Source organism: Phalacrocorax aristotelis, chromosome 23 (genome assembly GCF_949628215.1).
Source record: "Phalacrocorax aristotelis chromosome 23, bGulAri2.1, whole genome shotgun sequence".
In the NCBI taxonomy this organism is placed as follows: Eukaryota; Metazoa; Chordata; class Aves; order Suliformes; family Phalacrocoracidae; genus Phalacrocorax; species Phalacrocorax aristotelis.
This window is the reverse complement of record NC_134298.1, coordinates 7,679,095-7,702,957: the sequence shown is the minus strand read 5'-3', so window position 1 is coordinate 7,702,957 and position 23,863 is coordinate 7,679,095. Positions and strand designations below refer to the sequence as shown.

The 23,863-nt window shown below is 57.1% G+C and overlaps 4 protein-coding genes across 6 annotated transcripts; 1 reads left to right on the top strand and 3 right to left on the bottom strand.

The window, feature by feature from the left end:
* The first annotated feature begins 1,059 nt into the window (after positions 1 to 1,059).
* On the top strand, positions 1,060 to 10,629 carry VAT1 (vesicle amine transport 1). The gene is made up of 6 exons (XM_075117019.1): positions 1,060 to 1,457; positions 3,027 to 3,234; positions 3,574 to 3,744; positions 3,831 to 3,920; positions 4,875 to 5,116; positions 6,207 to 10,629. The coding sequence occupies exons 1-6, from the start codon at positions 1,122 to 1,124 to the stop codon at positions 6,306 to 6,308; spliced, it is 1,149 nt and encodes a 382-aa protein (XP_074973120.1). The 5' UTR covers positions 1,060 to 1,121; the 3' UTR covers positions 6,309 to 10,629.
* Positions 10,630 to 10,985: 356 nt separating this feature from the next.
* Positions 10,986 to 17,266, bottom strand: LOC142067960 (uncharacterized). Of its 2 annotated transcripts, XM_075117017.1 has the most exons (5): positions 16,975 to 17,266; positions 16,672 to 16,775; positions 12,770 to 15,682; positions 12,224 to 12,432; positions 10,986 to 11,702 (listed from the first exon to the last, which is right to left on the bottom strand). In XM_075117017.1, the coding sequence occupies exons 1-5, from the start codon at positions 17,144 to 17,146 to the stop codon at positions 11,633 to 11,635; spliced, it is 3,468 nt and encodes a 1,155-aa protein (XP_074973118.1). In that variant the 5' UTR covers positions 17,147 to 17,266; the 3' UTR covers positions 10,986 to 11,632. The 2 variants fall into 2 exon arrangements, with proteins under 2 accessions (XP_074973118.1, XP_074973119.1); XM_075117018.1 differs by lacking the exon at positions 16,672 to 16,775 and having other exon boundaries at positions 16,975 to 17,112.
* Positions 17,267 to 17,546: 280 nt separating this feature from the next.
* Positions 17,547 to 20,864, bottom strand: IFI35 (interferon induced protein 35). Of its 2 annotated transcripts, none has more exons than XM_075117022.1 (9): positions 20,673 to 20,864; positions 20,480 to 20,575; positions 20,026 to 20,184; positions 19,576 to 19,686; positions 19,119 to 19,263; positions 18,774 to 18,907; positions 18,363 to 18,552; positions 18,001 to 18,107; positions 17,547 to 17,815 (listed from the first exon to the last, which is right to left on the bottom strand). In XM_075117022.1, exons 1-9 carry the CDS (start codon positions 20,685 to 20,687, stop codon positions 17,624 to 17,626), a joined length of 1,149 nt encoding a protein of 382 aa, XP_074973123.1. In that variant the 5' UTR covers positions 20,688 to 20,864; the 3' UTR covers positions 17,547 to 17,623. The 2 variants fall into 2 exon arrangements, with proteins under 2 accessions (XP_074973123.1, XP_074973121.1); XM_075117020.1 differs by having other exon boundaries at positions 17,547 to 17,792; positions 20,673 to 20,836.
* A 556-nt stretch (positions 20,865 to 21,420) lies between these two features.
* Positions 21,421 to 23,797, bottom strand: RPL27 (ribosomal protein L27). Its single transcript, XM_075117333.1, has 5 exons — positions 23,664 to 23,797; positions 23,480 to 23,562; positions 23,103 to 23,272; positions 22,357 to 22,467; positions 21,421 to 21,511 (listed from the first exon to the last, which is right to left on the bottom strand). The coding sequence occupies exons 2-5, from the start codon at positions 23,558 to 23,560 to the stop codon at positions 21,463 to 21,465; spliced, it is 411 nt and encodes a 136-aa protein (XP_074973434.1). The 5' UTR covers positions 23,561 to 23,562; positions 23,664 to 23,797; the 3' UTR covers positions 21,421 to 21,462.
* Positions 23,798 to 23,863: the final 66 nt, after the last annotated feature.

Genomic DNA, 23,863 nt, shown 5'->3' with positions numbered 1-23,863 from the left:
CGTTTTGCTCGGCTTGGGAATTCTGGAGCACTCGAGTGACGCAGAAAATTCCCCAGTACGTATTTTCATTATCCTTCAGGTGGTCTTTGCTTTCTTTTTTTTGGGTGGATGTTCTTCTTTTTTCAGGGGCTCTTTGACTCGTATGCTCGAGCAGTCACCCTGCAATGGCTGCGGTTATCAGGGACTCGGACATGTTCACCAGCCAGGAGACAAGTGAGGTGTGGATCCGACTGTGCTCTTCACACACAAAACTGCACTGAATCAGCAGTCTTGATGGCCAGTTCGATACACGGGAGCTGGGCACAGATCTGAGTAGTGAATTCATGGAGAGGACTGCTGTCTGCTGGCAGAGGCTTCATGTGCAGGAAGACAGGCAGGATTCATCGATCCTTCTACACACCCTGCCTTATTTATTTGTCTTTAGTTACAGGACTAGAGCTCTACTCCTCCCTCTTGTCTGTGAGCCAGTCCATGCCTCATCTCCACTACATGCAGCCATTTCAGGCCTGCGAGCAGGGAGATGTTTATTAAACCTCTCTGCAAGTGACATCAGTTACTCACAACGCATTGTAGAAGTAACTCAGCAAGACGACACTCCAGCAAAACAGCCATTTCAAACGTGTCTCCAGAAAAGATGCAGTTTGTCTGCTTGAAAGGAATCATTTAGAAAAAGAGAAAAAAAAATGAAAAAAAAAAAAGGTGGTAAGGAGGAAGAGAGACCCTACATGCAGGGGAGCGTGGCCAGGAGTGGGGGGGCCCGGTCCCGCAAAGCTGCACCCGCAGCGCAGATGCCCGGGGCTGCGGCCCAAGGGAGCGCGTACGGATTAACGCCCTGGCTGCGGCGGCTCCGCACGCCCCGGCGGCGGGGTGCGGGCAGACCCCCGGCGGGGGGGTACGGGCAGACCCCCGCCGGGCTCCCCTCGGCGGCGGGGCGGGGCGGCGGGACGTCCCCCGGGACACCGGGCTGCGGAGGGGCGGCCGCCGGCGGGCCGGGAGCGGGAGGCGGACCTGGGCCCGCCCCGTCCCGCCCCGTCCCGCCCCCCGGCTGCGCCCCGCGCCCCGGCTTTTCCCCGCCCGCCGCCGCCCCGCGCCCGCAGCCGCTCCCGCCGCTCCGCTCCGCCATGTCCGCTGAGCCGGCCCCGGCCGCCGCCGCCGCCCCTGCCCCTGAGCAGGCCCCCGGCCCCGAGCCGCCGGCGGGCGGCGGGGAGGCGGCCGAGCACCGGGCGCTGGTGCTGACGGGCTTCGGCGGCTACGACAAGGTGAAGGTGCAGGCGCGGCGCGGCGGCGGCCCGCGGCCCGGCGAGGTCTCGGTGCGCGTCCACGCCTGCGGCCTCAACTTCGCCGACCTGATGGCGCGGCAGGGCCTGTACGAGCGGCTGCCGCCGCCGCCCGTCTGCCCCGGCATGGAGTGCGCCGGCACCGTCCGCGCCGTCGGCGACGGCGTCCGCGACCGACAGGTGAGGCTCGGCCCGGCCCGGCCCGGTTCGGCCCGGCCAGGCGCGGCCCCGCCCGGCCCCGCCGCACTGCGGTGGCCCCGCCCCGCCGCCTCGCAGGTGCGGCCCCGCCCGGGCGCCTCCGCCGCCCCGCCGGGCTCCGAGTCCCCGCTGCCCCCGGAGGGCCCGGTGCCGGCAGCCCCGGCCCGGTCGCCGCAGCAGCGGCGGGGGGCGGCGGCGCGGCGGTGACCGTCCCAGGGCCGGGGTTCCCGGCAGAGCCGCGCTCCGCCCGCGGCGGACAAAGCCCCCGGACAAAGGGGCCGCGCCGCGCTGTCGGGGCAGGATGTCCCGGCCCGCCCAGCCCCAGCCCCCGGGGCGGCGAGGGCACGGCTACCCGAAGGGCCAGGGGCTCTGGGGTCTGGAGTCACGGGGGAAGCGGTCGCGGTCCCTGGGGACTGCCTGGTGTATTTGCATGTGCTGAATTTTCTTGTTGGTGGAGAGCACTAGTAGGATGAGGGCCAAAGCATGACCGTGCTGTTTCTGAACACGTTTGTGTCTGACCTCTTAAGCTGCACGAACATGGAAGGAAACGGCTCTAGCTGCTGCAGAGCTGTCCAGAGCCGTCGGAGGGTGGTGAGGTGTGGCCACGAGCAGGTCAGTTGCTCTTGGTGCGGGGTTCGTGGCCCACGAGCCTCCAGCTGCTGCATTTCTAGCAGCTCGGGGGACAGAGGAGTTGGCTCTGCGTGCCCCACACCTTTGGGTCTTAGGGTTGTTGCAATTATGGTGCTTCAAGGTGATTCTTGGGTGCACAACTAGCAAAACAAAGTGTCTCAAAAAAGCCCAGGGTGTCAGAGATGATTCCCTTTGCTCCAGGAAAATATCCTGGTTTATTCAAGTGTAAATACCAAACCCACACACGAGGAGCCTTTCTGCTCGCTGCCTTGGCTCTGCCTCTCATCTGCTTGTTGATACGACTGCTTGGTGTTTTGCCATCTCCTTCCAGTTGCAGAGTGAGCAGATATTTCTTGCCCAGTGGTGTAAGAGCAGATTTTGGGGGATGCCTCAGACTTCAGGCCTGAGGCTTAGACCTGGGAGGTTTTGCTAAGGTTGGACATGTTTTTTCTGGTGTTGATCCTATTAATCATTGCCGCAAGCCTCCTGCCCGCTGGCAGAATGATCCTTGCAAGGTGCAGCAGCAATATTTCATGGTGTTCAGGCTCCTGCTCCCAGCTTGGGCAGGGAGGGCAGGACACGACTCCCATCCCTCTGACCTCACTGGGGGACTGTTGGTTTGGGCAGCTGGCAGTCAGACAGCACGCTGGGCGCGAGCCAGAGCCTGGGGTGCCTGTGGTCCCTCTGAGGCTCCTGGCGTGTGCCCAGGTCCGTGGTGAGGCGCTGCACTGTGCCGCAGTTCGCTCGACGAGCGGAGTGCAGGCTGCAGGCTCCCGCTTGAGCCCAGGGGCGCTGCAGTCCCTGCAGACCTCCGCACACAGAGCCGCGCACGTGTGCCTGGCTCTGGCGTACAGAGGGCAAGGGTGCGATGCCTTCTGCTACCCTGGGGCTTGTTTCAGACTGCCTTGTCTCTGATTTTAGGTTGGTGATAAGGTAATGGTCCTGGCTAGGTCAGGGCTCTGGCAAGAAGTCGTGAACGTGCCAGCCAATCAGACTTTCCTGATGCCTGAGGGGATGAGCTTTGAGGAAGCGGCTGCTTTTCTTGTCAACTACATCACTGCCTACATGATCCTATTTGACTTTGGAAACTTGAGACCCAACCAGAGTGTCCTCATCCACATGGCCGCAGGTAAGTAGTTCTTGCCAACCTGTGCGGAGACTCTTGGCCCCAACATGCAGCTTCTGAATGGGTGGCGTGGGTGAGGAAGCGATCAGAATAGGGCTGGACTGACAAAAAGTTGCCTGCCAGAGATGCAGGCTTCACGCTGACCCAGGCACTGGCAAAGGCTGAACCCATTTCCCTGTGGCTGGAGTTGGTCTCCCCCAGCATGTGTCACAGCCATCCACCTGCCTCAGGCAAAGCCTTTATTCCATACCTCCTGGTGCTGTGTGATCTGTACAAGCAGGGATAATTTACCAATCTAGAGGCTTTTCTGACTGCTGGGGCTGTTTGCTTCTTGGATTTCAGGTGGTGTGGGAACTGCTGCCATCCAGCTGTGCAAGACTGTGGAAAATGTCACCATTTTTGGCACAGCATCTGCCTCCAAGCATGACACACTCAAGGAGAGCGGAGTCGCTCACCCCATTGACTACAGAACGATGGATTACGCAGAGGAGGTCCGGAAAATCTCTCCCAAAGGTACCGTGTGGCAGAGGACTTGTACAACTGTCCTGTGTTTCTTTCAAGTGCATAGGAAACTTCTAGTTACTTTCAATTCTCGCTAGGTGTTGACATTGTGCTGGACCCACTGGGAGGATCCGATACATCCAAAGCATTTAACCTGTTGAAGCCGATGGGCAAACTCATCACTTACGGTAAGTGTGAGCAGTGTGGCCAAAACCCAGCTCCTGCGTAGGAGGGACTGTGTGATGGCAGGGTGGGTGTGAGTCTGCAGCTCCACGCTGCTCTGTGGCTGGGCATGCAGCCGTGAGGGAGCATCCCTGGTGCCGACTGCTGCGTGTGTTGTAGCTCCGTTATTTCACGAAGGTCTTTAGGATGCTTCACTTGGGTGAGGTGCTGAGGGGAGCGAGATTTGTGCCTGGGAGTGAGATTTGTGCCTTGTCCTGAGAGCTCTGGTCACAGGCTCCAAGATCTCTCTTCAAGTACGAGCCAGTGCCTGCAGGGGAAACTGGAGTGTCCTCACGGAGGAATGCTGGCACAGCTGCTTCATCCAGGCTGACTTAATGCACAGCACTAATAGAGCCTTGCTTTTCTTCTAGAGGATGTGTGGGTGATGAGGTTTGAGGCTACTGAATACTTATCTCTCCATTCCCCAGCCCTGAAACACTGTGATTTTTGTCCCATAGACAAAGCCCTCACACAACCCCCAGTGGGATTCCAGACACTTGCACCAGTGTGCTGCTTTTGTAGTCCCAGCCATCACAGTGTGTGGCTCCCCTGAAGAAGCCTGGCTGTAGAAGGGGGCTACTGTCCTGCCAGCCTGGCTGGATGTGACTTGTAACCCTCTCTTGCCTCTGTCAGCACTGCAGTCTAGCTGCACTGCTGCTGCCCTCCTAAGAGAGGAGTTCCGTATTTTTGCAATATGAGGGTGCCAATAATCCAAATTCTGCGTATATTGAGGCCAAGGCAGGTACCTGTTTCCACTGAAGGTCAAGTGGGCAGATCCTGATGTGACCCAGTTCTCACCTCTGTCCTCCATCGCTGTGTGAGCAGCTGTTACCCTGCGTATTGTCTGAGCTGTTATATGGGCTGCCCACTGCCTCTTGTGTTGATTCCAGCTCATCATCTGTGGCTTGCCTTCTTTTTAGGCGTAGCAAACTTGCTCACTGGGCAGAAGAAGAACCTCATGGCTATGGCTAAAACTTGGTGGAACCAGTTCAGCATCAATGCCTTGCAGCTCCTGCACCATAACAAGGCTGTGTGTGGCTACCACCTTGGATATATGGATGAAGAATTTGAGCTTCTTGGAGGTGTTGTAGCGAAGCTGGTTAGCCTGTACCTTCAAGGCAAAATCAAGCCCAAAATAGACTCTGTATGGCCCTTTGATCAGGTGAGTCTGAGCTAACATATAGGCTGGCAGCACCCAGAAATTACTGCACAATTGTCTTCTGCACAGTGAGCTCTGGATCAGTGTGAGCACCTTGTTCACGGGGGCTGAACTGTTGCAAATGTTTAATGACCATCTACTCTCAGACGTTCAGTGCCTTTTTTTCTTTTGATATATTAAGGGGCAGTGAAGTGGCTGGGCTGTTCTGCTCCAGTGCACAGAGCTGGACAATGCCAGACAGTGTCCCTGTGGAATAGGGCAGGTGCTCAGCTGTGCTCTGGTCAGCAGCAGCCCATGGAGGGGCTGGGTTATGTGTCAGTCTGGAGACTGCTCTGAGTCCGTACCCTGTAATTAAGCAGACAGCTGGGAAGGTTGCTGCTGCCCTTCCACGAGTGAAAAAGAGCCCAGGCAGTGAAGCAGAATGGGGACGTTGGAGGAAAGCGGCGGGTTTTTCAGCATCTTTGCTGTGCTCAGGGGTGTTGCACTGATGTGTCCAGGCAGAGTCAGGTTCTTCTCTTGGAAATCCTTTGCTGGGGTAGGACTGATTGCAGGGGAGCAAAGGACTTGGTAACGATCAATTGGTGTTAGTACCCAAGAACCAGTCTGATGCAAGTGCTAAAGGAAAACTGTTGATTCCTGGCTTGGCCCAGGTACTGTTTTACTTAAAAATAATAATAATAAAAATCTGTGCATGTATTTTTTCCATGGTTGTGTAGAAGGACAATGGTAGAAGCATTGTCCTTCTGGCTGTTAGCTGGGTTTCTGCAGGGTTCCCCTCTGTTTAGAAAGGAAGCCGTGGTGACACACACTTTGTTCTTCCACAGTTTGCGTAGCAGAACATCCTCATGTATGTTAGGGTTGGTCTGTGTGAATTCTTGAGGGCAGTTTCCTATGGGCAGACTAAGACAGCTGCCCAGATCTGTCCAAAACGCATCTGTGCAGAGGCACCAGAATGCTTGGCACTTGCTTGAACTGCTGGGAAAGCTGCCTCCTGGGTGGCCCTCAGGGTAGTCTGGGCAGACCAAGGGCCCAGAAAGGGCATGACTGTGCCGCATGGTGGGTGTGGGTCTCATGACATTCTTGTTGCTTCCAGGTGGCAGATGCCATGAGGCAGATGCAAGAGAAGAAGAATGTTGGAAAGGTCATCCTGGTTCCTGAAGCACCCAAGGAAGAATCCAAAAAAGAAGAGAACTAGGGAGATGTGTGCAAATTGTGAATTCATGGTTTAACTCCCTGATATTTGGGGCCTGGAAATGGACAGATCATAACTTCCATCTTCACCAGTACAAGAACACCGTGGTTAAAGTTCAGATGAGGTTTGCATGCTGTTGTTGTGACTGACCCTTTGCCAGATACACCTCCTGCCCTAGCTCTCTGTTCTGAAGCCTGTTGATTTGATACTTTTTTTTTTTCTAATGACTTGTTTCTCTACTAGATTTCCAAATTAACCTTGTTTTTCTCTGGCACTGCAGCTGAAGCTTCCAGGCAGTTGGTGATTAACAAGCGGATAGCCTGTCACTGTAAAGTCAAGATGTAACATACTATAGCAACTGCCAAATATGTCCCCAGAAACAGCCCTGCTGAAGCGTTTGCACTATCACCTTTGCAAAGCTTGTTCTGCAGGAGAATGGGCCAAACTTAGGATGTTTCCTCAACAGCCAGAGGAAAAGTGTGGCTGGCCTGGTGTAATTCTAGCACGGGCTACTCTTTTGTTTACACTAACCATGCTCTTTCCCCTCTGCTTTCGTAGCCCTCTAACACGAGTCAGATAGTAACAGGTCATGTTGTCTTTGCCTTGTAAATAACCATCCTGGAATTTTGGAGTCTATGGCATATTGCATTTAATTTGCAGTCGCTTCTCTGTGCAGTTGGCAGATAACCTGACAGGCTGGTCTGGTCTGTGCCTGAACACCGAAGAAAAGTTTCAATTAGGGAACTTGATCTTGTCCATTTTCTGATTCCAAACTGTGTAGGGAGATCTAAACTGTGTCTGGTTTTTTTTTTTTTTAGAGACCATAAGGACTCAACTGTGTCTCAAATGACTGGAACAATTGATGTTGGCTCTGTGCTTTATTAATGTTGGGCTCCAAGTTGGTATTGTTAAGGCTATACTTCACCCTCATGTTTGTATTTCCAAGGGCTGCAGTATTGAATTGGACTTCAGCAAGATGGGAACAAAATAAGCCCCTGTTAACGCTTGCTTCGAGCTGTGCCCTGTGTGCTGGGGAGGTGTTGCCGTCTGGGAAGTAAATTGCAAGAACCATTCCTGTAAGCCTGCTTCCCGAGAGCCTGAGCCGGCTCTTTCTGTGGCACGCCACTCAGTAAAGCTATCGCCAAGTAACCAGTGTAGATGGTAAACTGCCCAGCTCTGTGTCAGGCTTCTTGGCCTGGGCATCTTGAGCAGTTCAAACTGTTCTTTCCATTCTCTTCTAGCTAGCTTGTTAGATATCAGCTCAAACCAGCTCTCACCTCGTGGTTCAGTGCTGCAGTAAGGCTTGACTCTTCTTCCCCTGAAACTGTGAGTCTTGAGACCCTTGGGCTCTCTTCCAGCACTGAGGGTTTAGGAACTGCCTGGGGTGCTCCTCCCACACCAGAACTCAGTTTCTCTTCCTGTTTTCTTTCTTCCATGCATTTGGAAATGTAGCTGTGCAGCGACTGGAGCCTAGTTCTGTGAGCACTTAATGTCCTGGGTGGTGCCCTGCCTTCCTGCTGGACCCTGTTTTCAGCCCTGAGTGACTGTGGTGCTGTTTGTGCTTGCTTTGAGGCTTTGTCACGGATGGTGGGTGCTTCAGGCTTTTAGGCTTCATTTTGGATTTGAAAAGGTAAACCCAAGGGTGCCAAGAAGAGCTGCCCATCATGGAAGAGCTCAGGCTCCAGGAGCGAAACCTTGCTAGTCGGAGTCCTGCTTAACCGAACCCCCAGGAGGGACGTTGCCTGCTGGGCAAAGGGCCCCGTGTGCGAAGCCTCTCTGCCACTTGAGAGCAGCCAAGCTCTGTGCAGGGCTGGGGGTTCCTGTGGAGGTGAGGAGCGTAGCTTCTTCCTTGGCCAGCTCTGTCCTCCAGCAGGGCTCCTGTCTATCAGTGCAGCTTGTATTTCAGGTGCTTGGGCCCAGTCCCTAGTTCTGTTGCCTTTTAGAAACATGTAGGCACAGCCTCTAGGGGACTTGTCCTGGCTGACTTTAAGTATTAAAACAACCCCCTTCCCTGCAACCTCAGAGGAGGGCTGCGGCCCTGTCACAAACCCTTATCAGTCCATTTCTCGCACTTGATACCTGAACTTCGTAAATGTGCTCTGGTGGAACTTACAAGCACAACTTTAACCTTTCTGAATCCAAAAATCTTGCTGCTTCTCCTTTCAACCTGCCCTGTCATGCCAATTTAGATTAAATCCAACAGTGTCTAATGCTGCTTTACCAGGTCTGACAACAGAAGGACTGTCTAGATTGCTGAAATGGAAAGTCTGGACCTGTTCCTCCGAGAAACTGGACTTCACCTTGATGAAAGAGCAGCGTGCTCAAACAGCACACAGCCCTGCACATCTTCAGGTTCTGCACACTTGTAAAGGGGAAACCTACCAAATTGTGTTTCACAGTAACCTCTCCTTGCTTTACTCTCGGCTAAGCACGTGCTCAGTGCCTTACTTGGATGGCCTTGGATCAGGCAGCGCCGCGAGGCTCTCGCAGTCTGTCCCTCCCGATGCAGCGGGAAGGGGGGAAGCGGGAGTCTCGCAGCTTCCCGTAGGACACCTCTGACATGCTGCCTTGCGGTACACCACAGAAAACAGTATCTCAGTGCCTTCTTCTACATGCCTGTAAGGACTAGGAAGTCACTGGAGCCTTTTCCATTCTGGCCTTTCAAAGTATTGCCAAAAACCTGTTACGACTCATGCTAGCTCTGTTTTGTGAACACTGGTGATGTAGCCTGATGTACCGTGAATAAGATTCTCCCTTTCCATGTATTACAGCCTTTCCAGGGCTGTCCTGGTGGTTCTGTGCTCTCCAGTCCAAAAGAGCTATTGCAGAGCCCTTGTCTCCCCCAGGGCAGCCGTCTGGCTCTAGCCAGTCCTTGAGAGAGGCTGTATCTGCTGCCCCAGCCTTGGCTTTCGGGAAACAATCCTGGCTCCCAACTCTCTTTGGGTAGCTGCTCGCCTGTCTTCTACCTACAGATTCCTGAAGCCCTTATCAGGGCCAGAGGGCTGAGCAGTTACTCTCTGTTAAGAGTTTAGCACTGACTGTTTTTTGTTCCTTGGTAGCAACAATGTTTTCTATAGAAAGATGAAGATTAAATGTAACCTTGCTCATCACCTGTCAGTGATGAATGCTCTGCTCTAGGAGGTTGTGGGTGGTTGGTTTGGGGTTTTTTTTGGGTGGTTGTTTTTGTTTGGGTTAGTTTTTTTTAATGGACAAATGTTTTTATCTATAAGTCTATAAGTACAGAACCTATGTAAAACAACTTCAAGTGTCTTAACTCAATAAAGTTAACCAGCAGGTTTATATACTAAGGACCAAAGCAAAAAACAAAAACCCTAAGATAACAGTATTTCACTCAATGTTGCTTAACTGTTTAGGGCAAAGTTGTGCTATTGAGGAAAGGGGAGATTCCTGTGCTTAAATTGTGTGTGCCATTCTAGCTATCAGAAGTGCAATTTAATGTTTATTTTACTGATTGTCTGACCCAAAGGTTGTGCTGTGAGGAGTCCAAGTGGAAAGTGTAAGGAGTTCACGAGCAGAGGAGAGGTGTCCCTGGCCCTGCCCACCGCTGTGGGGGGCTGCTCAGCCACAGGGGTGCCTGTGGGAGTGCCGCTGCTGCGTTGTTCCTGCAGTCGCCTTCCCAGACTGGTACTGCTGGTCCTGGACAAAACGCAACGCCTTTGCTATCACCAGGCAGCTGTTGTCACAGTTTTGACTCTGGTTTCTCTCAAGCTTGTGTGTGTTGCGTGCTAACTACAGAGGGGAAGGGAGCAGAAGCAGCCGTGGCTTGCGCAGAGGAGCCCGGGAGGGGGGAAGGAGTTTAGCTGTATGTTTCATTCTGGACACCTGTATTAAAGTAGAATTGATTGACCAGGGAGAAGTGAGAAGCACTGTGGGCCTCAGGCTTTAATTGGTGCAGGATCCTGGCCCACTTACAGCTGCTATCATAGGTGTAAAACCACTCGTGTTGCCTAATGAAGTCTTCAGTGTGCCAAGCCCTGGTGATGGCAAAGTGTGACTGGTAGGTAGTATGTGAGCATGATGTGAAACGCATTAGACTCTGAGCCTCTTACAACATATGGTCTGGTTTGTACTGTCTGAGTCATGTTGATTTGCAGATATGTGATACGAGTGATACTCATCCTACAGACGTATGGAAAATCTTTGTTTAAAAAATATATACTGCTTTGTGCGTGTAACCAAGTTGGACAGAAAGCAAGTGTGCCAATGCTGTTTACATGACTATAATGTGTAATGCTCCTCTGTCTAATGTTACCATATGCCTTATGTGTTTCAAATGTTAATTAAAAGCAAAACAAAACCCTCAGTGCTATGCTGCTCGATCACCTGTTGGAATGAACCCTCTGCCCCCAGCTCAGCCTCTGGGCCACTTCTATTGCTTCTCCAGGCAGTTGGTGGACACATTCAGTTCATAAATTCTAACTCTCCCAGGGTGAGAAGGTGCCTCTGCTCTCAAGGACTACTGTTAGTCGTTGCCTCGAGTGTTGCATTGATTTTTCAGATGCCCTGTTCTGGTGGGCAGCTATGGAGCTTTTTGTTTGCTAAGCCCTCAGCAGGCGTCTATACTTCACTCTGTGTCTGGGTGGCTCTGGAGCCAGTTGAGTTGAAATGGGTGCCTGGGGTGACAGTAAGACAAGGCATGAACAACCACTACTAAAAATGTGGGGAATAAATCTTGTTTATTTGTGTTTCTCCTGCTGCCTGTGAATTCTCATGGGAGGCAGCTGTCCTGGGCACTGAAAGCTGCTAATGCCAGTCCCAAGGGAGCAGCAGGCTGCCTGCTGGCCCCAGAGCAGGTGCTGGGGAGGGGCTGTAGCTTGTGGCTGTCTGCAAAAGGGCTGAGATGTCTGAGTGAACAGCTGAAATTAATGACAGCGCAGCTCTGGCACTGGCTGCGGCTGAGCTTGAACCTGCCTGTAGTGGCTGGAGGTGGAAGAGCCTTCCAGAAGATGGGGCTGGGACTACACACAGGCTGCTACCCTGGTTTGCATTATGCTGCTGAAAGCCACGCCAGGGCTCAGCCTGGAGCTGGTGTTGAAACAAGCTGTGTGACTGGCTGGCGAGGACACGCACCGGCAGGAGCTGGTGGTTCAGGGAAGCGCCAATCCAGGCTAAGGCTTGTGGGGTGGGGGTGGATACAGAGGTGCTGCTGTCACTGATGTGCAGATTCTGGCTACCTCTAGGGACACAGGAGCTCCTTGGACAAACACCTGCTTTTTTCCTGAGCTGTCTGTGTTAAGCTGCAGCTTCATCAGCTGGAAAGGAAGGTGAAGCGAAGGCATGGGTTGTGGCTGTCCAGGCAGGGCCTCTCATGGGATGCCCAGTTTCTTCAGTACTGTGCAAACCTCACGGAGATATTGGGCATCTGGATAGCCATTCCTGTGGGGCAGAGACAGAAGTGGCGTAAATCCTGCTGGTAGTGCTAAATAAAACACTGAGAGGAGCAACAGTTTATTTGTTTTTCCTCATCCCTTCAACAGGTGCTGAGGGTGGAAGTCCTGCTCCCTGGAAGCTGCTGCTGCCTGCAGGCACAGCTTGCACCCACAGCTGGCTGCGGAGCGCTGTCACGGGAAAAGCCGGGAAAGCTGTAAGTGAACAGGGCCCAGCATTGTTGTCCGTGGGAACTTATGGGTGTGTGATGGGCAAGGGCTTTAGGTCCAGCTGGAGGGTGCCAGGGCTGGTCTGCCACCTCAGCTGCCCTGCGAGCTGAAGCAAAGGAGGCAACAGCTCTGCCACTGTGGGACCCTAGAAGAGCCACCCATGACAAAATTTGTTGAGCTGGAGGCAACGGTTCTCCTTGGATTGAAGAAAAAAAGAAACAAAACCCAAAAAACCCCACGCACCAAAAAACCAAACCAAACCACCCCACACCTGGAAGCTTGGGATGAGCTGGGTCATACCTGGCTTTGCCTCCATCCCAGGAGGTTTTGTGTGGGATAAGGCCCCATGTCACTCTGTCCTCGCCATTGCAGGACTTGATCTGGAATGTCAGCCCATGCTCAAATGCTTTCTTCAGCAGCATTGCTGTCTTCTGCCCTTCCTTGTTGTCAGGCAAGAAGGCATAGAAATCCCCCCCTTTGTAAGGCTCTCCTGGGTGGGGGTCACCAACCTTAGAACAGGAAGAAAGCATTTTAAATAACAGCCTGAGTGCTGTGCCTCAGAGCTGGCTTCTGAGAGTGTGTCCAGCTTGAAAATGCACTGACAACTGTGGCCCCCATGGGTTGCCAGTTGCTTTGCACAAGAAACAGAGATCACACACTCTTCAAAGCAGCAAGCTGCTCCCAAACCTGGCGTGGAGCTTTCTGCCTTCCACAGGGCAGTACCGCTACTGCTTCGCATGTGCGGAATGGAGTGGTAGCTGCCCCCATCCCTCCCCCCACCAGCCGCACTGATAGAACCTGTATGTCCTGCATGGGGATGGGGAAGCCTCTGTGGTGAGTACCTACCCCTTGCACGCCATCAGGGATGTTGTAGGCAACCTGGAGTGTTAGGTCGCGGTAGTGGCCGGGCAGACTCTGAGACAGGGAGGAGATCTTGAATGTCCCTGAGATCTTGCGGCCCAGGGCAACTGAGGAGGAGCTGCAGCAAGCTGGCCGTGTACTGTCCGCTGCAAAACATGTCCTGCATAAGGCGTGACCGCAGGGGGCCTGGCAGGTCACACCTGAGCTCTGGCAAGCATCACACTGGCCCAGAGGGGTCTTGCCACGCTCCTGTCCAAGGCTGGAGCCTCTTGTCTGCTGTGATGAGGGGTCAGGGTCCTCCTGCACATTGCTCCTGCCCGTTGGGAGCTGGGCCTGTTCCTGGCCCCTGGGCTCTGCTGCAGGCGACTGTTCGGCAGGAGCCTCAGGTGGCTCAGGAGCCGTAGCCCTGTACAGCCACATGGGCAGGGAGTGAGGAGCACCGTCTGCTGCAGGAACTGGCGACCGCAGCTGTCCCACTGCTTCACTGTGGCCTCCTCTGCTCTTGTCCCTTGCAAACTGGAATCTGTCTGGCAAAACCTGCTTTAGCCGTGCAATGTCAGGGTCCCCCCCAGGCATTTTTGTCTTCGGCTGTTCCTGGGGCTCCCTCAGACCAGCAGGACTTGGCTTATCTACTATGCTAGGGCTGTGGTGGTTGCTTCCTCCTTGCACAGTCCCCGAATCACCATGGTCATTGGTGTCCTCCTGCCCTAAGACCTGCTGGAACCTCCAAGGACTGGGGGACCTCTTTTCCTCAGCCTCTGGTAGGCAGAAAGCCCTGAGCACATCTGCGTGGCCTGCTTTATCACTAATGTTCAGGTTCTGCAGGCCCATCTGTAGGGACTCCAGGCTGCCAGGAAGGGCTGCCCCCAGCACTGTGTCCTGGCTTCTGCTCGGCTGGATGACACCTGAGTGCCCTGTACCCTCTGGCCCTGGAGACAAGGATGAAGATGTCAGGGCATGGCGCCTCCTGGAAGAAAACCTGTGGAAGACCTCAGTCACACCTGGCAGCAGCTCCTTGGGGCAGGCAAGATATAGCTTGTACTTGTCTTTGCTGAGTCCAACCTGGAGGGAGTTTCCTCGCAAGAGGCTGCACAGTTCACTCAGGGCGCTGTCATTCGGCCCAGCTACAGCGAGCTCCGAGTAGCTCATACTCTGACACACAAGGTCAGGACACTTCTGCACAAGAGCCTCCACCTTCCATTTAGCCTGGAAAAGCTTGGTCCTGTCTGCCGCCTGCAGTGTCAGCACAGTGCAGTCCCCAGTACGATGCTCTGAGATCTGCACATCTCCGTCCCTGCACAGGTCGTCAATAGCAGAGTGGCAAACATCTTTCAGGTAAGACCACTGCAGAGCGTCCAGGCTCATCTCTTCACTCACCCTAGTGCCTCCACTGCCTGCCCTGCCAGTGTCCCGGGGCTTGTTGCTTTCCTTTGACCTTGGCAGGGAGAAGCTGTTGGAACGTCGCAGCAGCGGCCTGGATTCAGAGGGTTTAGAGTCTAAAGCAGAAGAGGTCCTTGTCATGCCAGAGGTACTAAACATGCTAACAATGGGGTGGTGCTTGGTGGGACCTGAGCCTTTAGAGTCCACAGGATGCTGTGAAGTGCTGTTTTCTTTGCCCCCAAAGGGAGACAGAGCCCTGTGTCTTGTAAGACCGGCACCTCCTTTCACATGGTCCCATTCTTTGGGGTCCTTCTGCTGAGACTCTGCTGCTGACCCCAAAAGCACATTTGTTGTAGAAACAGGAGGCTGGTACTTCTGGGCCAGTGCTGTTGGGTCACTCGGACCTACAGCATCTGTCTCTGATACGTGCTTTCCAGAAAGCTGTGCCTGTCCCACCGGTGGAGAGTCCTGATTCAGCAAGAGGCCCCGGCTGGCCTGAGACCTGTCAGATTTCAGCGTGCTGAAGTTGGCAGCTAACTTGAGCTCACCTTTCAGCTCCAGCCTGCCTGGGCTGAGCCTTGAGGCTGAGGTGTCTGCAGGCGCTTTGGGCTTGTGCAGTGCAGCCTCTGTGGTGCAGGAGTTCGCTGGGTGTGAGGGCAGGGAGCTGCTGAGCATGCCAACCGTGTGTGAAGCACCTCTTCTGGTGCTGAAATCCTGAAGGTACTGCTTGGCTTGGGAGACGTCAACAAGGTTTCCAATAAGATAAAGCTGCTTTTCATCCTCATGGCAGAGCAACTGGGGATAGAGTTTCTGCAGCTCACGTGTCAGAGCCCTGAGTGCCTGGCTGTCCATATCCAGTCCTCCCTTGGCGATCTTCTCCTTGCGCAAGCTTACCTCCAGCTGCTGGTAAAGCTGCTGCAGGGCCAGACGGGCCTGCCGCAGGGCGTCCATATCCCCAGACATACCTGCAGATGGTTGGAGGTACAGTATGGCGATGCCATCGCTGCTAACATCCACTGCATCCACACGATGCTGGCATAGCACACCTTGGTACTTGGCAGCACAGAACCTCTGCATGTACAAGTAAATGTCCAAGTCGAGCACTAAGGAAAAGTCTTCCAGCTGTTCTACAGCTTCCCCATCCACTGGGCCCCGAGGCGATGGGACTTTAGGTGCCTTTTCACACACCTGGTCCCAATTTGGCAGCTTTGCCATCTCTCGCACTGACTCAGTGGAGTCAGGCACTTGCTGGTGATCATGCATTCCGGGCTCTTTGGCCCCATGGCTGGAACCTGGCAGGAGAACCTCTCCAACAGCTTGGCTCTTGAGGTTCAGGCTGCCCAGAAGGTCTCTGCTGAAGGCCTGCAGCTCAGTGAATGGTCCCTTGACTATGCAGTGGGTGTTCTTGGAGTCGAAGTTGAACTGCACATTGCTGTAACCTTTAAGCAAGTTCTTCAGGAGGGTTTTGCCAGCAGGAAGCTTGCCATAGTCAACTATCATGCAAACGCGTATGAAGATCTGCAAGCAGACAGCAAGGGAGTGAGACAGCAAGGACCAAAACCAACCTCCCTCCAAGGCACAGGGGGAGGCAAATGCATCTCACGCTTGCCACAGCCCCTGCATTATTGTGACAGAAAGATGACACGGTCCACCACCTTTCTCTCTTCAGCATCCCTCTTTCAAATGAGATGAGAGCATAACACAGGCAGGACTCAAAGGCTCAGCCAGCCCAAGCAACTCTTGGACCTTGCACCCATAGCGAAAAGCTTTCTGCAAACAATGAATGCGAGGGGCAAATCGCACAGAGATGTGGTCCCACTTCTACACACTGGGAGCTCTGCAAACAGCCCAACCCAGGAAATCCACTATCCCTTCTGCATCCGAAATGCAGTTGCCCTCTCTCTCTCCCAGAGCTTCAGCTGCAGACCTTCAACCAGTCTGGCACTACAGGCTTGCAGAAAGGTCTGCAATGCCAGGCGAACTCCTGTGACTTTTTTTTCAGTGCTCAGACATGAAAACACAGGCGTGGCTACTGCCATACTCTCTTGAAACTGAAGAAAGAGGCGAGAACTCTCCAGTGCCTCCTAGATAGCAGCATGTCTGTCCCCTAAGCTCTCCTAAGTCGAGAGATAAAATACAATGTGCGTGTCCAGCTAATGACACGGTGCCCAGCTAAAGACACAGCAGAGATATTAACAGGAGCCCCATGTGTCACCAGATGGGCTGGTGCCCCTTCCCTCCAGCCTGACTATTCTTCCTTGCTTTGACAGGCACAAACACCAAACAACCCACTGTACAGCCTGCCTGGCTGTCCCTGTGTTATTAGCACAGAAAAAAGTAATTCCTTATTTGAATATGAATAAAAGTGGATTTGCTTTAAGCCTAATTAAGAGTAAAGGCGAGAGAGAGCTTTCCCGTCCTGAGCATGTCTGCCCAGCACAGCGCCGGCCTGGGAGCCGGCTGGGGCTGCCACGGCGCGTGGGCAGGGGCCGTCTGCTCCCCGCTACCTCGTCGGGGCTCAGCTCCACGACGTGCGCCGTCACCTCCAGCGGGTATTTCTTCTTTCCGATCGACAATACGTGATTCTTCGCCTTCAGGATCCTCTGGGCCACTGGGTGGGAAAAGCCAGCAGCCGCCCGCGTCAGCCCAGCCCCGCGCCGGGGAGCAGCAGCCGCGTCCCTGCCCTGAGCACGGGTGGACGCGACACGGGGGGGACGCGACACGGGGGGGACAGGGCTGGCTGCTCGGCAGCGGGCAGAGCCCACGGGCCGGGCCCGGCCGCGGGGGGAGCGGCTCTTGGCGGCCGTTACCTTCCGGCGCCTCGAAGGTGATGAGGGCGCAGGCCTCGGGCAGCACCTGGACGTCGGCGATCTCCCCGCCGCCGTTGCGGGAGCGCAGGAAGTGGATGGTCAGCTTGTCGGCCACCCTGTCGGGGGGCAGGTCGGCGGGGAGGCCCCGCACCCGCACCGTGCGGCCCGCCATGCCTGCGCGGGGAGGGAGGCGGCGGGCAGCAGCCGCCCCCGCCCGGGCCCGGGTCCCCCTCGCCGCGCCGCGCCCTCACCCGCCCCGGGACCCCCCGGCCGAGGCCCCGGCGCAGCCCCGGGCCCCGCCCGCCCGAGCACCGCGGCCCGGCCCCGCTCCCTGCGCCCCGCTCCGGCCCCGCCGCCGCGAAACGAAAGCGAAACCGGAGCCGCCCCGCCTCGGCCGGCCCCGCCCCGGCCCCGCCCCGGGCCCTGCGGGACAGCTCGGCCGTGCCCGGGCCGCGACCCGGCCCCGGTGCCCGGCCCGGCGCCCCCGAAGCCCGGGAGGGGCCAGGCCTCGCCCACGGCTCTCGCCTGCCGGGCCCGTCGCCGTCCCGCCCCCACCACGACAGACACGGCGCTCGCTGGAGATGCTTTAATTCGCGCTGCGCCCAGGCGGCACCGGCCGCGCAGGCCGCCCCCGCACGGGCTGCCGGGGCTAGCCCGCGTCCTCCACGAAAACAGCCACGCCTTGTCGCCCCGCAGGGACGTAGGCGAGGGCGTCCACCTCTCCCCCACCGCGGCTGGCCTTCTGGAAGTGGATCTCCAGGGTGTCCCTCATGGGGTCCTCACCCAGCACGTCTGGGATCCCCGAGAGCAGCACGGTCCTGGGGCAACGGGAGGGCTGGAACTGGGCAGAGCCGGGGGTGAGCTGCAGCGGGCCCTGTGCCGCAGGGGCAGCGGAAGGGCACCCAGGGAAGGGGTTCCCGCCAGGCACTTGCTGAGCAGGGGGGAGCGGGTCTTCAGGAGCCCCCACCCGTGCTGGCTTGCCCTGGGGTGGCAGGTGCTGCTTGGCACCAGTGTTCGTGCCCTTACCTGCAGGTTAGTGATGTCTCCGCTGATGCACGGTGATATTTTGAGCTTGTATTTTCCTTTCCCAATAAGCACCTCGATGTGTCCTTTTGCAATTAGTGGCTCTGCCACTGCAGAGGGAGAGGAAAGCCCTAAGTCGCCCTGGGCCCTGCTGAGCTCCAGGGGAGGTTACATCCCTGGCACAGACACCAAGGCTGGCACTGCCCAGCCCCAGCTCACCTGTACCAGCACAGTCTGGACAGCCTGGGCTCACTCTGCCTTACCTATTCCCCACAGACACAGCTCCATCTCCACCTGTGCCCTCCCAGAGGTGGCTGGGCTGCTCCCCCTTTGCCAGCAGCCTGAGCTCAGCACGCCCTACGCACCTCCGTCCTGCACGAAGGTCAGCACCACCTGGCTGGAGTTATCCAGGAACTCCCTGCTCTCCACCTCGCCACCCCCATTCTTCCTCTTGCTGAAGAAGAGCTCCAGCTTGTCCAGCAGTGCCTCCTCGGGGATGCCCAAGCTGGGCAGGTCAGACACAAGGATACTCCTGCTGCTCCGAGACAGCCCAATCTGCGGGTGGCACAGGCCAGTCGGTGCCAGGGCAGGGCCGGGCCAGCCCCAGAGCCTAGGGGAGCAGCGCAGAGCTGTGGCGCTAACACACCGAGCTGGGCTGGCACCAGTGACCTGGCAGAGGCAAGCTAGGGGAGAGCAGGGCACAGCAAGGCTGGTGTGTGCCCAGGACAGGTCTCTGGTTCTCCATGGTGGGGGAGCAGCGGGCCCTCGGGACCTACCTCCAGGGCAGACGGCAGCAGTATGTCCACTGGTGCTGCCTGCACTCGCACTCTGCACTGGTCGAGCTCCTCCAGCTCCTCCCCATAGCTCAGCTCCACCACATGCTCCTTCACCGTTATGATCCTCTGAGCCACTGCGAGCAGGGAGAACCCCCAGCACGGGGGATTGACCGCCTGCTCCGAGGGCGCCGCACGACAGGACATGGGCAGCTAATGCTTTGGGGAGGGGGCAGAACCCCCCGCACGATGCCAGCAGAAGGGGCAGAGCTGTGAGCCCTGGCCCAGGAAGAGGATGCAGGGCAGGCCCAGGACACCTGCCTGTGGCAGTGCTCTTCTCGCTCTTACCCTCTGCCTTCTCAAAGGTGATGAGAGCTGAGCCCCCCAGCAGAGGATAGTAGATCCATGGGGTGAGCATCAGTTTGTTCATGTCCTCCTTGTGTGTCACAAGTCCCTTAAACACCATTTTCTTCTCGGGCAAGGTACGCAGCATCTAGGTCCAAGCACACAGAACACCTGGAGGAGGCTAGACCCCACACAGGGCCTGCCCCTGCCAACCCACAGACCAGAAACAAGCTCATGGCTCAAAAGAAACAGCTGGAAACCCTCAGCAAAGCCTCTCTTAGGGTCTGGCTGTGCCTGGAGTCCCAAAGCCAGAACTGGAGCTTCTGGCCCTGGCAGAGGAGCCACCCGCTAGCAGGAGCTGTACCAGTCGCGTCACAGTGCCCAGCTGCATTCACCTGAAGCCCTTCCAGCCACTCGCGCCCCTTGCCAGCAGACCTGAGTGCCCATGTACACTTGTTACCGTCACGGGATCCTCCCAGAGAACCTTCTTCCTCTCTTCTTCCAGTTTCTTTTGCAGCACCTGCTTCTCCAGCCTCAGTCTGTTGTTCTCCTCTGCTAAAAAAGCACCTGCCTGGAAGGAAAGAGGGGGCAGTCAGGGAACCGCAAGGGCATGAGGGGCTGCAGCACGGTTTCCATTTTAAGCACAGCACTGCTCTTGGATGTGGCTCCACCCATACTGTTTTTCTGCTCTTGACAGCCTGCAGCCCTGCCCTGGCTCCTCACGTTTGAGTACAGACCCTCCTCCTCTGCCACAGCACTAGCTTGCTTCTCGGCACAGGCCTGATGTGACATCCTGTGAAACCTCCACTGGGTCCAGAGCAAAGCGATCTCGGAGCAGCAAGCCGAGTGATGCAGCCCCACCACCCGCTGCCACCTTTCCAAGCCCAAGACAACTCCTCCAACCACCAACCTGGCAGGTTGTCTCTTCGACTCTGTTTAAAGACATTTGTTGCTCAAAATTTTTATGGAGAAATTCTCTCTCCTTCCTCAGCTCTCTTGCCCTTTGCTCCGCGGCTTCCTTGGCCATTTGTAGCTTCACAGAATCTTGCTCCAGAGCACTACAAAGTTGCTGTGAGAGGTACCATCAGACAGTGAGACCCCTGCAGACATGGCATCACCCGCGCTGGCTGTCCGGCCCCAGCACAGGCTGCTCCTTTGGGGTGGGGGTGGGGGATTGCTCCCCGTGTGGACCCCAAACCCCAGTACAGGCTCTCTTAGCCGTGGGACACCCCTCGTCTCCACCGCTCCTAGCTCATAATCCAATAAAAAAAAAATAAACTAAAGCTGAGAGCCCCGGCCGGGGTGGGTCTAGGGGCGGTTGGGACCCGCCCAGATCCCCCTCCCACGGCCGCCGCGGGACCCACCTGGCAGCGCTCGATCTCCTGCCGGACCTGCTCGGGGGTCGCCTCCGGGAAGGCGTCCTCCGGGCCCTCGATGGGGGGCAGCTGGACGAAGGACACCTAAAGGCGGGGGGGGGGGAACAATATCCTCAGCCGCGCTGCGCCGGGTCCCCCCCCTTGCCGCCCCGGGGGTCCCCGGGGGTTCAGCCCCCCTTACCTCCGGCGACTCCATCTCGGCGGCGCTGGCGGCACAACGGCGGCAGGTCGAGCCCGAGCCCCGGCCCCGGCGGCAGCGGGAGCCCGGGGGAAGCCCAGGCCGACCGCGCACCGAGGCCGCCCCACCGGCTCGCGGCCCCGCGCCTGCTTCCTCCCGGCCCTTTCGCTTTCGGTTTGGCGGCCCGGCCCCTCCCCGGCAGCGGCCCGGCGGTCCCGGGGCGGGGGCCCGAGCCCCGGGCGGGGGCCCCGTTCGGCGCAGCCGCAGCTGGGAGAGCCCGAACACCCGACCTCCCCCCGCCCACATCCCCGCAGCGCCCGCCCCCGCAGGGCCGCCGCCCGCCCCCTCCTCCCTGCGGGACTCGCCCCCGAACCCCCCCGACCCCCCTCCCCCGGCGCCTGCGGGGCGAAGAACATTTGCGACAGTCACCAAAAATTTCACACTCCAGTGGAAGGGCCGCGGGGCTGCGTTTCTCGGCCAGAGGAGCAGAGAGCTGCAATCACCCGCCCGCGTTCCTCAACCCCGGTCACAGGGGTAGCCGCAGTTTTGGGACAGTTTTGGGAATTGGAGGTTTCCAGCTGGGGAGCAGGAGGGCCCGAGGACGGCCCCACCGAGCACTTTCGCCCAGCTCTCGGGCCGCAGACGCTCTGAAGCCGCAACGGCCCTCCCAGCTCTTACAGACACACAGCGCAATAAACACACCCCAGAGGAAAAGGCAGAGCAACGCATTTTCCAATACAACAAAACAAAATGGTTTTTAATAAACATTTATTTATGCAACCTTGTTACACCTTTAGAACCGCAGCTTCTGGAAAAACCACTTATTCTTGCCAGTCTTGTATCTGAAAGAGGAACACAACAGTTAGAGAACGCTCCACACCAGCACAAGGCCACCACCCGAGCTGTCCGTATCCTCCCAGGGCAGGACCCAGAGGCGATTCACCCGTGCTCTTCAGCCCGGGCTGCAACCAGACCCGCTTTGAACGCCTGAACCAAGGGGAGTGAGCGTCAGCTCCCACATTTTCTCCTGAAGCCACCTCGTGAAGGACACCCGCAGCACGGCGGTTTCTGCCACAAGAGGTAAGAGTGCAGCACACGGCAGCCCCGCTACGTCCCACGTGGAGGGCAGCCAGCGGGAGGTGCCCTCGAAGAACAGCCTATGACCGTGGGCAGGGCACTTCAGAGCGGCCAAGGCCCGGGCTGCCCGCGAGACACGCTGCGCCCTCTGAGGCCGCACGGCTCATTCCACTGAAGGCGTTTCTGAACAGAAAGCTGGAAAGAAGGACTGTCAGCCTGAACGTTCCCAGGTGAAGTGTCAGCGCTGCCCTGTTGCACTAGACCCAGTGACAGATGGCGGGTGAATGGGCAGGGAGATGCGAAGGATCACCACCTGGCACCTGAAAGGCCCCACTCGTGCTGGCATGAGGCTGTAGCACAGTCAAACGTCCACCAAAGTCTACGGTGGTCAGTAAACTGCTCCCCATCTCAACCCACCAACTCTCTGAACAGACAGCTGCGTGAACACGCACAGAAGATGAAGAGGAACACGCTTGACCAAAATGCATTCAAAAAAAGCTGGGGCAGAAGTGTTCGACCTGGGACTCACGCAGGCTGTGGCACACCGGTGCCGAGCCCTCGTCGCAGGGATGGGCGCTGACACCGCTTAGGAGACGAGTGTCCAACTCACCTTTCCTCAAACTTCACCTTGGCTTCACGTCTCGCTTTGCGTTTTAGAGCAGGGTCCCTGAACACATCCTTATTGACCACTGTTTTGTCCAGCGGAATATCAACAGAATACCTGGGCAAGAGAGCAGCGAGGTTCGAAACAGTCACGGAACCTGGCACCAGAGTGAAAACACAGCGGGCAGTCCAAACCAGTCAAATGCATGCTCTAGTGCCAGGTTAAGGGACTACAGCTCTTAAAGACTTCTCAGCTCTGGACATCACCAAATCACTACTGTATCCACATACATTTTATTCAGCCTACAGCGGAAACAGTCAGAGGCTTCACAAGAGACAAGCAGCTCTATCCAATATGTTATGCTTGGCAGCCTGTGCCAGCAGGCGCCCCAAAGGGACAGGAAGAGATGTCAGGGACTGCAACAGCCCCGCCAGCACCCCCAGATCCCCATGGGTGTTCCAAAGGTTCATCCACTGACACCCCATGACAAAAAGCACAGTAAGCGTGCCCGAGCTAAGAGCCAGCTGCCTTAACTTAGAAGTTCGGCAATATTTCCACACAGCCTCACACTCCCCGAGTCCATGTTTTTGCCCCGTGCTCATTCAGCCACATAACCAACAACCTCAGTGACTCCCAGCGTTCGCTGCAGAGGACACACAAGCACTACGATCACCGAGAGCAGAGGAGGCTTCTCCAGCTCTGCCAGCAGCAGGCCGCAGCCCCGCCAGCGGCACCCCGGCAGCCACACTCACCGGGTGGGCATCAGGTGGTTGTAGTTGTAAACCTTGACGAAGGACTTGATCTTGGACCTCTTTGCGATCTTCTTCTTGCCCATGGCGGCCGTCACCTTCCGCGGGTAGCGGTCGATGCCTGCCACCAAGGCGTGGCTGTACGGCCGGTCCGAAGTGCCATCGTCGATGTTCTGAAATACACGGACGGCAGCCGGGAATGGCACCGCGGAGCGCAGCCGCCGCCGCGCCGAGCAGCCGCGGAGGCCCAGCGGGAGCCCCGTCCGTACCGGCGCTTCCAGAAACAGCCGGCAGCAGCGCTCCGAGCCCTCGCCCGCTCTGCGGGGCGTCGCGGGGGCAGCCCCGCTGGGATAGCCCCGCCAGCACGGCCCCGCGCTCACCTTCACGATGACGGCCTTACGCCCCGAGTAGCGGCCGGCCAGCACCAGCACCACCTTCCCCGGCTTCATAAACTTCCCCATCCCTGCGGAGACAGTGCGCGGCAGTCACGGCCGCGCCCCCGGCCGCCCCCGGCCCGCCGCCCCCGCGGATGGCTGCCGATCCCGCCGCCGGGCCCGCACTCACCGAGGCTGCCGCGGCGATGGCGCCCACACAGGAAAAGGAAGCGGCCACCACGCCCCCGACCTTTCACCTCGTATCACCGTGCATCACTTCCGCTTCGCCCTATGGGAGCACGGCGCGCATGCGCGGCGCCGCGGTTGCCGGGCAACAGGCGGGGGTAGTGAGCGCCCCCCCCCCGGGGCGCCGGTGCCGGTGCCGCCGCC

Coding starts and splice junctions, on each gene's coding strand:
- IFI35 (XM_075117022.1), bottom strand. Junction 18,108..18,362: donor GACCTTCGTGCAGGACGGAG/GTGCGTAGGGCG, acceptor CTCCCTCTGCAG/TGGCAGAGCCACTAATTGCA. Junction 17,816..18,000: donor GAGACATCACTAACCTGCAG/GTAAGGGCACGA, acceptor GGCTCTGCCCAG/TTCCAGCCCTCCCGTTGCCC.
- LOC142067960 (XM_075117017.1), bottom strand. CDS start 17,146: ATGGCGGGCCGCACGGTGCGGGTGCGGGGCCTCCCCGCCGACCTGCCC. Junction 15,683..16,671: donor TGGAGCTGAGCCCCGACGAG/GTAGCGGGGAGC, acceptor GTCTGCTTGCAG/ATCTTCATACGCGTTTGCAT. Junction 12,433..12,769: donor TCCCTGATGGCGTGCAAGGG/GTAGGTACTCAC, acceptor TCCTGTTCTAAG/GTTGGTGACCCCCACCCAGG.
- VAT1 (XM_075117019.1), top strand. CDS start 1,122: ATGTCCGCTGAGCCGGCCCCGGCCGCCGCCGCCGCCCCTGCCCCTGAG. Junction 3,235..3,573: donor CCTCATCCACATGGCCGCAG/GTAAGTAGTTCT, acceptor CTTGGATTTCAG/GTGGTGTGGGAACTGCTGCC. Junction 3,921..4,874: donor GGGCAAACTCATCACTTACG/GTAAGTGTGAGC, acceptor CCTTCTTTTTAG/GCGTAGCAAACTTGCTCACT.
- RPL27 (XM_075117333.1), bottom strand. CDS start 23,560: ATGGGGAAGTTTATGAAGCCGGGGAAGGTGGTGCTGGTGCTGGCCGGC. Junction 22,468..23,102: donor AACCACCTGATGCCCACCCG/GTGAGTGTGGCT, acceptor TCTCTTGCCCAG/GTATTCTGTTGATATTCCGC. Junction 21,512..22,356: donor AAGGTGAAGTTTGAGGAAAG/GTGAGTTGGACA, acceptor TTCCTCTTTCAG/ATACAAGACTGGCAAGAATA.